We start from the raw sequence: 12,808 nt of genomic DNA, 5'->3' as shown, positions 1-12,808 counted from the left end.
CGCAGAGCTGCCTGCATTCCGAAGCCTGGGGAGACCTGTGCGACTTACCGCTGGCCTCCCTAGGCTTGCGGATAGCAGGCTGTTCTCGAGGCTGGGATTGGGGGAAGCTCGGGCTCCCCCCGCGCCAGCCCCGTGCCGGGGGGGGGGATAATTTTTTCCCTTTATTTCCCACCCAAAAAAACTAGGTGCGTCCTATGGGGCGGTGCGCCCTATAGGGCGAAAAATACGGTATATCAAAAATTACTGATTTGGTTATACTATTAGAAATACATAAAAATTATTGTGAGGTTTAATAAGTTAACTGTTTATATTTGGACAACTTTTCTGCTTTACTGGAAGGAGAAAAATAATCATTTCCTTAATAACAATTTAAACCATTTCTTACAAGTCAGTTACATTTGTTGTGAGACATTAGTGTTGAGTACAGTATAAGGTTGGGCAAGAAGAGGGGGGGAGAGGCTTATATTCTTTTGCATAGTGTATGTGTGAGGTTTTGTGTCAGCGTCAACTTGGTGGGTTCTTTCTAATCGTTTATTACATTTCCTTGGTTGTGAGAGGTATTGGGGGGACAGGGTGTGGCTGGTTGTCTGTGCTTGGCTGCAGTGGGGATTGTTTGCATTTGTGAGGGTGGGGAGGGCTTGTTGAGTCAGGTAAACCAGATTGATTCACATGCTGTCAGTGGATTCTTGTTGTCTTGTTGGGCTGTGTATGTGATAAAGGGGAGCCATGCTGGGGTGAAGGCATCCTCTTCTATTTGTCCCCATGTCAGTTTCAGTTAGGGACGTGGGTGGCGCTGTGAGTTAAACCAGAGCCTAGGACTTGCCGATCAGAAGGTCGGCAGTTCGAATCCCCGTGACGGGGTGAGCTCCTGTTGCTCGGTCCCTGCTCCTGCCAACCTAGCAGTTCAAAAGCAGGTCAAAGTGCAAGTAGATAAATAGGTACCGCTCTGGCGGGAATGTAAACGGCGTTTCCGTGTGCTGCTCTGGTTTGCCAGAAGCAAGATGAGCGCTGCAACCCCAGAGTCGGCCATGACTGGACCTAATAGTCAGGGGTCCCTTTACCTTTACCAGTTTCAGTTTATTGGTTAGCTTTTCTATTAAGGCTGTTTCCCATACAATTTGATACCATCGGTCCGTGTTTACTCCTGACTGGTCTCTCCAGTGTCAGACTATGAGGCTTCTTTCTAGCTGCTAAGAGTAAGTGGGTTATAAGATGTGTATAATGTGAGTGGTCATTATGATCTTGGAAGAAGTTCAGTATGGCCAGTTCTGGGGTGAGTTCTAATACCTGTTTAGTTATTTTGCATATCTCTTGTAGGACTGCTGTCCAGAAGGGTTGGATTTTAGGGCATTCCCACCACATGTGGAGATAACCTCACAGGGTTGTTGTAAGCACACAAAAAACTGAAGAACCATGTATGCCACCATGAGCTCCTTGGAGGAAAAGACGGGATATAAATATAATTAATAATAACAAATATGTGGCCCATGTCCCTATGTAACTGAATCTATCAAAGCCAAGTTCAGCTGAAAAACAAAAAATGTCAATCCTTTTGGGTATATGAATAAGAATCTTTCATTTGGGCCAGGTTTGAATAATGGCATGATTTCAAGGTGGAGGTTCTAAGACTAGGAGAGAGAAAGGGAAAAGGAGTCTGAAGCAGACACTATCAATAAGGTCATTAACCATAAGCTACCGAAATAGAATTCCCCTTCATTATTCTGTCGTGGTGTCAGCTTCTCACCCACTGAATTGGTTGCTGCTATAGAACTGAGAAAAGAAAAACAGAACAAAGAAAGAATATGAAGCACTGGTATTTTAACAACAGAAGGTCATCTTTTAATAAAGCTCAGTCTTCCCCTTGATCTCAGGGATATAATTCTGGGGACATGCAATCTAAAGAATCACGGATTTCCACAGATGCTTCTAAGACACTAAGCTGTTTCATAGATGTGCAAAGGCATCATTGGATGTGCTTTTTGATGGTAAGCACCCTTTATCACAGTGGGACGCGGGTGGCGCTGTGGGTTAAACCACAGAGCCTAAGACTTGCCGATCAGAAGGTCGGCGGTTCGAATCCCCGTGACGGGGTGAGCTCCCGTTTCTCAGTCCCAGCTCCTGCCAACCTAGCAGTTCGAAAGCACGCCAAAAAGTGCAAGTAGATAAATAAGTACCACTCCAGTGGGAAGGTAAACGGCGTTTCCATGCACTGCTCTGGTTTTGCCAGAAGCGGCTTAGTCATGCTGGCCACATGACCCGGACTTAACTGTCAGGGGTCCTTTACCTTTACCCTTATCACAAGTCCCTGGCAATTACAATCTAGGTTGGCTTGGCCCCACGTAGGCCATTTTTCATTGGAAATGTGATACCAGAAGAGCCTCAGATCTGAAGGACAATAAAAAGCCGAATTATTTTTATAAACAAGTATTTATATGATTTTTTTATGTGCCATTATTTTGGGGGGGTGTCCTGCTTTGACTTTAAAGTGGCTCACAACAATAACAATATGAATAATCCAAAAGCAAAATAATTATTTGGAAACAAACTAATTTGTTTGCCTGGGTTGCTGAGGCATAATGCTTCCCTGCCACAGTTAGACTGCCACCCCCACCCCGCCAGGCCAACTTTATATTTTATCTCATTTGCTTGTTTTAGTATTTTAACACTGAAAACCACACTAGCAGAAAGGCAGTAAAATGACTGCAGCGTGAGGATAGTACCTTGGTGGCATAATCTTCTGTTTTCTTTACTCTTCTGACGTTCTTAACACAAACTCCTATACAGTGGTACCTCGGGTTAAGTACTTAATTCGTTCCGGAGGTCTGTTCTTAACCTGAAACTGTTCCTAACCTGAAGCACCACTTTAGCTAATGGGGCCTCTCGCTGCTGCTGCGCTGCTGCTGCACAATTTCTGTTCTCATCCTGAAGCAAAATTCTTAACCCAAGATACTATTTCTGGGTTAGCGGAGTCTGTAACCTGAAGCGTATGTAACCTAAAGCGTATGTAACCTGAGGTACCACTGTATCTGCTTGGATTATGATTATCATTTCCACCGCAAAAGATTTGCACAGGCAAATGACACATCTGTGGACGGGGCAGGGGTGAATATGCAAACCTTATCCCAAACATCCTTGTGCTCCTTGCATCCCACCCACCCTGCCAGCCCCCAGTCTTCCTCCTGTCACATGGGTGATGTCTGCAAAGGGCTTTTGCTGGCATTTTCCTGCATGTGAATAGAACACCTCTTACTACGGCTGGCTCTGATAAAGCAGGGCTTTCGATAACATAGAGGAGTCTTCTTGCGTTCAAGCAGGTATGAGAAGAACCCCATGCAGTCTGAGGAAGACGGGGGCTGGGGTGAGTGGGTTGTGCGCAAGTATGTTGGGGCAGTGTTTGCATGTGAACTCCTGCTCCTGTCCACCCTTTGAGCAATTGAATGTTCAGGTGAATGCCTGAACATGCCTATGCATAGGACAGCATCAGGGACACATCATCACCACATTTATTAGAAATAACTCACTATTAGCACGGTAAGAAAGTCAACCTACCTAGTCAACTCCAAAGGATTGCCTTTAGCTTCATAAGGGAAAATAACAGCAAGTTACTAAAATATACCACATGTATAGAAAGTCAATTGCATAAATAAATGAACAAGCAAACCATGTTAGCGCCATGTTGTTCCTGCACTGATGGATGAAGAATTCTTAATACAAACAATTCGTAGCTCACCCATCACTGCCTTATGTCCAACAACGAGCATTGGTATTTGGTTGTTAATAACAACCCCTGGTTACTAACCCACAAAGTTATGTGTACAGTATGAATGTGTACAGTGGTACACAGGGACGGGCAACATTGAATTTTATTTGTCAGCTATCGCAAATACGAATAAAATGATTAAACTAAAAAAAGAGGAATCATCGAGTTATTGTAATGAGCATTAAGTACCACTTTCATGAACTTCGCTGTCACACTATAGCAATCAAAAAGACCAAACCCACAGTTTTGACTTTCAACAGAATAGCACTTAGTGTTGGACTATAACTCCCATCAGCCCTAGCCAGCATGGTAAAAAGTCAGGGACGGCAGCCAACACATTTGGAGGGCAGCATCTAGTCTATAGCCACCCTGGGTATAGACAGAAAAGCATCTGTTCTATTCACCCCACATCTGAATACTAAAGAAAGTATCTCACCCTTTGCCCTCTTCCGAACATACCACCAGGAAGCCGCAATGCCAATAGCAAGGAAAATCAGAATGATGATTATCACAATGAGCCACTTCTTCCATGAAGCCAGAACAACTAAAAATTAAGGGAAAAGCAGATCACGTGTCAGGCATGGTACGGTATCACCACCATCACCCGCAACAACACCAATCCTTCACAAGAAGCAACAAATCTCTTCTGATGCTCAGGGGTGCATTTCCACATCAGTATGAAAAATGTGTACAAATATTGCCACCCCCAAAATCATTCCTGTTCTCAGGTTGCTTAAGTTCCAGGTGACCTGTTTACTGAGCATTCATCCTTTCCCACTCCCCCAATCAGACTTTTTCAATAAGGAAAGTGACAGGAATATGCACTGGAAAATGTGGGATAAATATTTGCTTGACACAAATCCGTCCAACCTCCCTGAAAACAAATCAGGACGAATACTCAATGAGCAGGCCACCTGGAACTTAAGCAACACTGATGTAGGGAGTAGTAATAATAATAATAAATAATAAATTTTATTTATATCCTGCCCTCCCCAGCCGAAGCTGGGCTCAGGGTGGCTAACAACAATAAAATAATACAACATTCTAAAATCATTTCATTAAAATTAATTCAACTCAAATTGATGGCAACCATTAGGCTAAAGTTCTGTGAAGATTGCCAAAGGAGGGAGTCAGGCTGTGCCCTGACCAAAGGCCTGGTGGAACAGCTCTGTCTTGCAGGCCCTGCGGAAAGATGTCAAGTCCCGCAGGGCCCTAGTCTCTTGTGACAGAGCGTTCCACCAGATTGGAGCCACAGCCAAAAAAGCCCTGGCTCTAGTAATGTTGTCAAACCCCCCTATTTGACTTCCCACATTCTAACATCAGGAAGAAGCAATATTCCACTGACATGACACGAGGGCGCTGACAATTCACCACTAGAAACCCCAAGGTACCCTTGCCGAACGACATTTCCAGGGTTTCCTAGAACGAGGAAACATCTGCTAAAACCCCTTTAAAGTTTACACTGCAGGTGTGCCTTGAAGAGGTTCATGTGCCTCATCCTCCTTGCTTCTGGCCACTTTTCTCTTTCCCCTTTATCCCAAGAATATCCTTACAGAAAATGCAAATACAAATGCAGGAGGATTTGGGGCCCAAGACATTCTGTCGCCACACATATTTACTGTCATGTACACAATTCTGGGGATGCGGGTGGTGCTGTGGGTTAAACCACAGAGTCTAGGACTTGCCGATCAGAAGGTCGGCAGTTCAAATCCCCGCGACAGGGTGAGCTCCTGTTGCTCGGTCCCTGCTCCTGCCAATCTAGCAGTTTGAAAGCACGTCAAAGTGCAAGTAGATCAATAGGTACCGCTCTGGCGGGAAGGTAAACGGTGTTTCCGTGCACTGCTCTGGTTCGCCAGAAGCAGCTTAGTCATGCTGGCCACATGACCCAGAAGCTGTACGCCGGCTCCCTTGGCCAATAAAGCGAGATGAGCGCCGCAACCCCAGAGTCGGTCACGACTGGACCTAATGGTCAGGGGTCCCTTTACCTTTACCTTACACAAATCTGGAGACCCGTGACCAACAGTAACTGTCCAAACTGGGCTACTTTGGAATACACCTATTTGGAGCCTCCGGAAATATGGGTAGCATTTGGATCAAAATGCATTAATACCCGAGGTGCTATTTAAAGAATTTCATCATTTCGAATGCTATGGCACCATATGTCCAAATAAATAAATCAGTTCATGAACACAACGTACCGTTGACAGTCATCATGTTGCTCTCTACAGGTGATTTTGCTTGGTTGTCAGCTCTGCAAAAGTACTTCCCTCCATCTTGGCTTGTAAGGCTATCTCTGTACCAAACAGCAATGCGTTTTGTCTTCTCTGTTACTTTATACAAAGGTTTGGGGTGGTTTTCTCTAAAGAAGGTGAACTCAATAGGATAAGATCCTGAACCAACAGAGCAGGAGATTGCGAGCTCTTTGCCATCTTCCACATCTCCATGTGAAGGTCTCCCCAAGCTTATGCTACCAACTGGAGCTGTGGATTAAAGTACAGAGAAAAGGCTGAACAGCAGTGGAGAAGTGCTGGCTAGATGGCAAATTATAAATGCTGGAAGTAGGTTAAGTTAAGAGCAATTATACATAGAATTCATTTCTAACTAGCATGGGAGGAACCCCTGCCAATAAAACCTAGTTATTTAGTACTTTTGTTTCCTTGTTTTTGAGTTCAAAGAAGTCACTGTTTAACATAGTTGAACTGAGTTACATCTTTCCAACAATTACACAAAATTAAATTTAAAAATAAAGCAACAATGAACAGTCAGATAAGTGTTTCTGAATGTATTAAAAAGTTGTGTCAAAGTGTATATACCAAAATTATTATAATTATTACAGATATGAAATGATGTATAGTAAAGTGTATTGCTTAGAAGAGTTAAAGCATTTAACCTTCTAAAACAAAAACAAAGTGCCTCTTTTAAAAAAGCACGGGACACTTACCTATCACTGTAATGTTTACCCGAGTGCTTCGTTGTGGAACGGAATGGCCGTTTTTAGCTTCACAACTGTAGTCTTCTGGAACATGTGCATTGGTTGCTTTGACCGAAAACTTTGCCGGTTCATTTACTTTTACTTCTGTCTTGTTAACAGATATGCCTCCTCTGTACAAAGTATATGTTATAGGTAGAGTTCCATTGCTGGAATAACAGTTTACAGTGAATAACTTCCCCAATACTGCTACTTGGGAAGTCGGTGGGGAAAGTCTTGGTTTGGAAACAGGAGCTGGAAAAAGAATTAAATGAAATAGGTGCATAAGCAGCTACATGAATAATCCTGCTTAAAGTCATTTTATAAGGTGAGCAATGAGAAATGCACAAAGCTGCCAGGAAGCAATGCTCTGTGCACTTGAAGAACTCTAATCACACAGAGAGCAGTCAAAATATATAAAAAAATATAAAAAATTGTCTAGTAGCACCTTAGAGACCAAGGGACATGCACTGTGCATGTTTTCAGGAACATTCCCTCTTTAAAATGCCTTCAAGAGGGAAAACCTCACAGGCCAACGTACAGTAATATCTCCGTGAACGTCCGCCTCGTCTAGCATCCATTCTGGCAAACGTCTGCAGCAAACCCAGAAGTACCGGAATGGGTTACTTCCGGATTTGCTGCTCGCGCATGCGCAGAAGCGCAGACCGCTCCATGCGCATGCGCAGACACGGCAATTTGCCCTGTGTCCTTTTCAGCTAGCGGCCAGGGCTTCAGAACGGATCCCAGTCACAAAACAAGGTACGACTATGCTGATAATAATAATAATAATAATTATTATTATTATTATTATTATTATTTATTATTATTTATACCCCGCCCATCTGGCTGAGTTTCCCCAGCTACTCTGGGCGGCTCCCAATCGAATATTAAAAACAATACAGCATTAAATATTAAAAACTTCCCTAAATAGGGCTGCTTTCAGATGTCTTTTAAAAATAGGATAGTTGCTTATTTCCTTGACATCTGATGATATAGGAAATATGGCTCATTTTTTTGAAAACAACTCCCAAGGCTAAACCCTGATAAAGCACACTACTCTTCCAGCTCTCATTTGTAGAGGTGATTATGATGAATAATATCAGCACAGTATTATTAGGACTGATGCAGGCTGAATGCCACCTGAGATAGAGCTGATGATGTCAGAAGAAACCCAAGGGATCTCGGGTCTTTGTGCTGTTCCTAGCATGGCTGGCCCTCAACAGGAATGTAGGTTGCACTGGGTTTTAGTGTTCACTCTCAAGCCATACACAGTTCATTGAAAGAAACTACCGGTAATCTTAACCCACCTGTGAGCAGTAAAGGGGAGTTGGGTTCCTGTACCATTAACAACCCCTCTTTTCCTTTTTCAGATTGTAAGCCTAATTCTTATTGCTCTTTGTGAGTTGCGGTGGGAGCCTATTTGACTGAAGAGCACTGTAAAAATGTGGACACGCAGCCTCCACAGCCCATATCTCCTCTGAAATCCTGAGAAGGCACCTCTGCCACCGCATGCTGATGATTGGTCCACAGAGAGAGCCCCACAGCTTGAAACCCCAGGGCCCAGAAGCAGCTAACAGCTGCAGAGAAAGCACCAGTCTTGCATGGGGCCGGATGCAGTATTCAAGAGGTGGAGCCTTGAGTACCTGAACACCTAGCCCAGGCTGTAATGATCCAGGGCACTGGCTTGAAACCGTCTATCAAAAACTTCACTCTTGTGGCCTATCCCCACAACACCTAGTCACTATGGGCCCTACTAAAGCAAACAGTCTAATTGGTCTACATCTAAAAGATATCGAGCATCAGAACAACCTGGCCACTATAAGAAATTCTGTCCTTAGTACATTCATTTTCCACTTTTCCATTTTGATTCTCTGGCCCCATATCTGCACAAACTTATTATCCCAAAATACAGACGTGCTTTTACACTTGCAAGACTGGGTGTTTTGCCATCTGTGGTACTTGAGGGTCGATTCCGAAAGATCCCACCTGAGAAACGTCTTTGCCCCTGTGGAGATGGTAGCATCGAAACAGCGGCACAAGTCCTCCTGCCTTGCACTTTTTACAAAGACCTGAGGAACGAGATCATCACCCCACTCGTACTAACCGTCCCATGGCGCTCAACCACTGCCACAATGTCCTTTCTTCTATCAGATCAAAATGAGCAGATAACAGCAAAGGTTGCTAGGTTCATAGCAGGGGCAATCAGAATAAGGGCCACCAACTGACTGCTGATTCAGGACTTTAAATTATGCTCTTATATCAAATATCCCTTTCTGCCTATATTGTAATGTTTTATTGTTGCTATGGCCATTGGCTAATGCGAATAAAGTTTTATCTATCTATCCAGGGCATTGCTGAGACTGAGATGACTTGTGTGGCCTGTCCTAGCTGCAGGATCACTAGCTGTGCTCCTTGAAACCCATACTTAGACCCCTCTCCATGTTGCTGACGCTGCTTTACCTTGCCTTCTTGTCTGAGTGGGGCTACTGATCTCCCTTTTGCTGGGGCCATCACCTATCTGCATTAGTGAGCATACCCAGGAAAGCCGCCATTCTGCAAATAATTCTACTATATCGCTTCATCAGATGAAAGACTTTCATATTTCTCAATCAACTTACCATAAACATGTAGCCGCGCAGGGGCACTCTCCTTGGCAATCCCATTTATCTCAGCTCGACAAACATAGACTCCAGTGTCGCTTACACGGACCTTGGTAACAGTATACACATCTCTGCTTGCCACTACTCTGTCGTCTTTTATGACTGAGAAATGTATTGGCAGTGAGCTGTTAACTCGACATTTAATTTGTAACAAACTGTTTTCATCCCATCTTGTTTGATTATGAACTAGAATCGGCTTGGAAAACAGTTCTGTAAAAGATATGTGGGGAACAAACAAGTTAGATATCTAGAGCCTTCCTAGCTGATCCATTTATAATATAATAAATATGCAATCGTTCGATATTGATGGGGCACCTCAGAGGTCTATATAGTCCCAGGCACCTAAAAAAAGCCAAGCCAGGGACTCAGACCATGAGATTTCCAGTTCAAGGTCTGGAATTCCTTACATGTGTTAAGATAAAAGTAAAAAGGTAAAGGGACCCCTGACCATTAGGTCCAGTCGTGGCCGACTCTGGGGTTGCTGCGCTCATCTCGCTTTATTGGCCAAGGGAGCCGGCGTACAGCTTCCGGGTCATGTGGCCAGCATGACTAAGCCGCTTCTGGTGAACCAGAGCAGCGCACGGAAACACCGTTTACCTTCCCGCTGGAGCGGTACCTATTTATCTACTTGCACATGACGTGCTTTCGAACTGCTAGGTTGGCAGGAGCAGGGACCGAGCAACGGGAGCTCACCCCGTCGTGGGGATTCAAACCGCCGACCTTCTGATCGGCAAGTCCTAGGCTCTGTGGTTTAACCCACAGGGCCACTCGCGTCTCATAAGATCAAAGTACCCTCTGCTTATTGAATACACAGGTATAAACTCAGACTGATCTTGCTTGTATGAAAGTGCCATGTTATATTGCAAGGCATCACTAATTGACAAGCGTTTCAAAAAGTTATACGAAAAATGCTGTTTAATGTCACACAGCTCAGTAATGTCACAAATCATGCACAGTATGAACATTCACTTCACAGCTTTCCCTGCCCCTTCCATTTATAATTTTCATGAGATGCCATGCAGTGCTGCGTGGAGTTAGGATGATTAATTTTTGCTCTTTTATTACAAATGGACCTGTTCATTCACCTACTCATTTGTTTAGATGACTGTAAAAGTTTGGGTTTTAGTTTGTTCGTTTTTCAGTTCACCGTTTACATTTTTTTTTGTCTCCACACAAAGGCACCAAGTACATAATGCAAAACACAGTTGTTTCTAAAACTCTAAAGCACACAAATAAATCAGCAGCTATAATTGAACAGTAATAGCACATCAGACATTAAACGTGATTGAAATTCTCCCCTTGCAGCATGGCAAGGCCTGAATCAAATTAGAAGCAGGCCTGACTACATTGCAATTACTCGTAGGTGCCTGCAACTTATGTGAGATTTCTAAAAAGCACTCTTGGGTCTATTGCTTTATTTGAAATAGTCCCTAAACTAGTTGCGTTGTCTGCTAAACCCTTGGGGGGGGGGGAAGTCTTCAGACTTCAGCTGGATAAACAGAACTGATTTATTAGTGGAGATTATACATAACCTTTGGGTTGAACTGCATTGCCTGCACATGGTTGCAGCTTCCCTGAAGGCCAGATTACACATTACACACAAGTACATGGACCTGTGCGATCGGCTACTACCCTTTCCCCCAATTGCAATCGAAATAACACAGGAGGGAAGCCACAAGGAAGGTACAACAATTTGGAGTGTGCAAATAGGGGTGGGGGAAGGCAATGCACCTACGATACTGGCCCAAATATACGGTAAGCCGCACCCGAATATAAGTCGCGCCTTTAAAATTCAAGGGGGGGGGGAGAGAAACAAAATACCTGAATATAAGCTGCTCCCTTAAAATTCCGCAGGCACTCACACCCGTTCCATTTTATCGTATGTCTGTTTCAGCAGCGATATCATAAAAGCCAATTTTGGTAAGGTCGTGAATTTAAGCTGCACTTTAACTTTTCACAGTCAGAATTGGGGGTGGGGGGAGTGAGGCTTATATTCAGGCCAATACGGTATTCCCCTATACTGCTGCCCCTCTCTCAATCACCTTCATCCAAAGCAACTGCGACCAGAACTTTCATCTTTCTGGTTATAAATCTAGATCTTTAGCTATTCCAACCCTGGATACTCATAGAAGTCCAGACCTAGTACAAATAAAAGCATTCCATGTGTGTGAATTCGCACAAGTGAGAGAAAGCTCTTACCTGCCACCACAACATTTACTGTGCTGATTTTGGACACGCTCCCAAGTTCCACTTTACACATATAATTGCCATTGTCTTCCATTGTGGCTACTTTAGAGTACTGCACAGACGGACCAGACTTTGTGCTGTTAAGAATCGTTTTGTTCTTCTGGATTATCATCTCAATTTTGATTCGATCCTGGTGACGTGCGATGGTTGTACAGTCTACACGCAGGTGATCTCCTTCTGTAATGTTCTGTGGTGGGTGGACGGTTAAGGTGGGAACGGAAAACGGTTCTGCAACAGAAGGGGGGGGGGGCGAACCAATATATATATTTAAACCAAGCCTAAATAAAACAACATGTGCACAGATGGTATAAGATTTACTTTTGGTAGTTTCCCATTCATTCCTACGCCTGCTTTTGACTAGAAATCCTTTTACACATGCAGGAGTAATTATTTAAATATTTAGGGATGACAATAAAGGTTAAAAATTGACCAACTTACCAATGACAGTTACAATTCTTTTGTCACTGCGCTCTGATTTCTCAGATCGAGCCCCCAAAGTCTTATGGACCTCGCATTCAAAAAACAAAATGGTGTCCCCCGCATTAATTTGATATTCCAGTTTGGCAAAGTTTTCTTTAAATGCATGCCTCTCCCACTGCTGTTCAGGGTCACGCTTGTGGTTTTTATAAAATTTCAAAGAAAATGGGGCCTTTTCTTCTGGAGCTTTACAGCTTAAAGACACCGTTTCGCCTTCCATCACCTCTGTTTTCTCTGTAGTCAGAATCGGCTTCCTTATTCCTTTTGAAACGAAAACAAACATGAGATGTTCATCAGAACATGCTTATCTGAGGTGGAAACTAGGTGTTACTTTAAATACCCCTTGGATGGGATTGCTGGTGACTTTTTTCTTTATCTTTTACAGAGAAAGCAGGTGCACTGTTGGAGGAAGAGGCGCGCCAGGGGAGCGCACTGCTCCCGGCAGCGCGATTCCATCGGGGTGCCATCGCGGCTGCCCCCCGCCCACGCTGGGCGCCACACCCCTATGGGTGGCACACCATGCCCCCAGGACGCATGCCATGCCCCTACAGGGAGTGCGCCACGCCCCCAGGACGCACGCCATGCCCCCGGATGTGCGCTAGCCCCACCTGCTCTTCACCCCCCCCCCCGGTGCCGGAGCATGAAGCTCCTCCACTGAGCAGGTGCAGGCACATGGATCTAGATCTCTCCCCATCC

At 44.2% G+C, this 12,808-nt stretch overlaps 1 protein-coding gene across 5 annotated transcripts in view; it reads right to left on the bottom strand.

Moving 5' to 3' along the window:
- PECAM1 (platelet and endothelial cell adhesion molecule 1) overlaps positions 1–12,808 on the bottom strand; it is a 68,845-nt gene that overhangs the window by 25,198 nt on the left and 30,839 nt on the right. For all 5 annotated transcript variants that reach the window (XM_083598691.1, XM_083598688.1, XM_083598687.1 and 2 more), the window contains exons 4-11: positions 12,074–12,373; positions 11,588–11,863; positions 9,347–9,598; positions 6,702–6,983; positions 5,959–6,240; positions 4,197–4,304; positions 3,550–3,577; positions 1,697–1,770 (exon numbers count right to left, since the gene is read on the bottom strand). In XM_083598691.1, coding sequence (XP_083454817.1) covers positions 1,697–1,770; positions 3,550–3,577; positions 4,197–4,304; positions 5,959–6,240; positions 6,702–6,983; positions 9,347–9,598; positions 11,588–11,863; positions 12,074–12,373 — 1,602 coding nt within the window. The remainder of the gene's footprint in view (positions 1–1,696; positions 1,771–3,549; positions 3,578–4,196; positions 4,305–5,958; positions 6,241–6,701; positions 6,984–9,346; positions 9,599–11,587; positions 11,864–12,073; positions 12,374–12,808) is intronic.

The sequence above is a fragment of the Podarcis filfolensis genome, assembly GCF_964270895.1.
Source record: "Podarcis filfolensis genome assembly, chromosome: 2".
NCBI classification, from domain to species: Eukaryota; Metazoa; Chordata; class Lepidosauria; order Squamata; family Lacertidae; genus Podarcis; species Podarcis filfolensis.
This window is presented reverse-complemented; position numbering and strand designations above follow the sequence as displayed.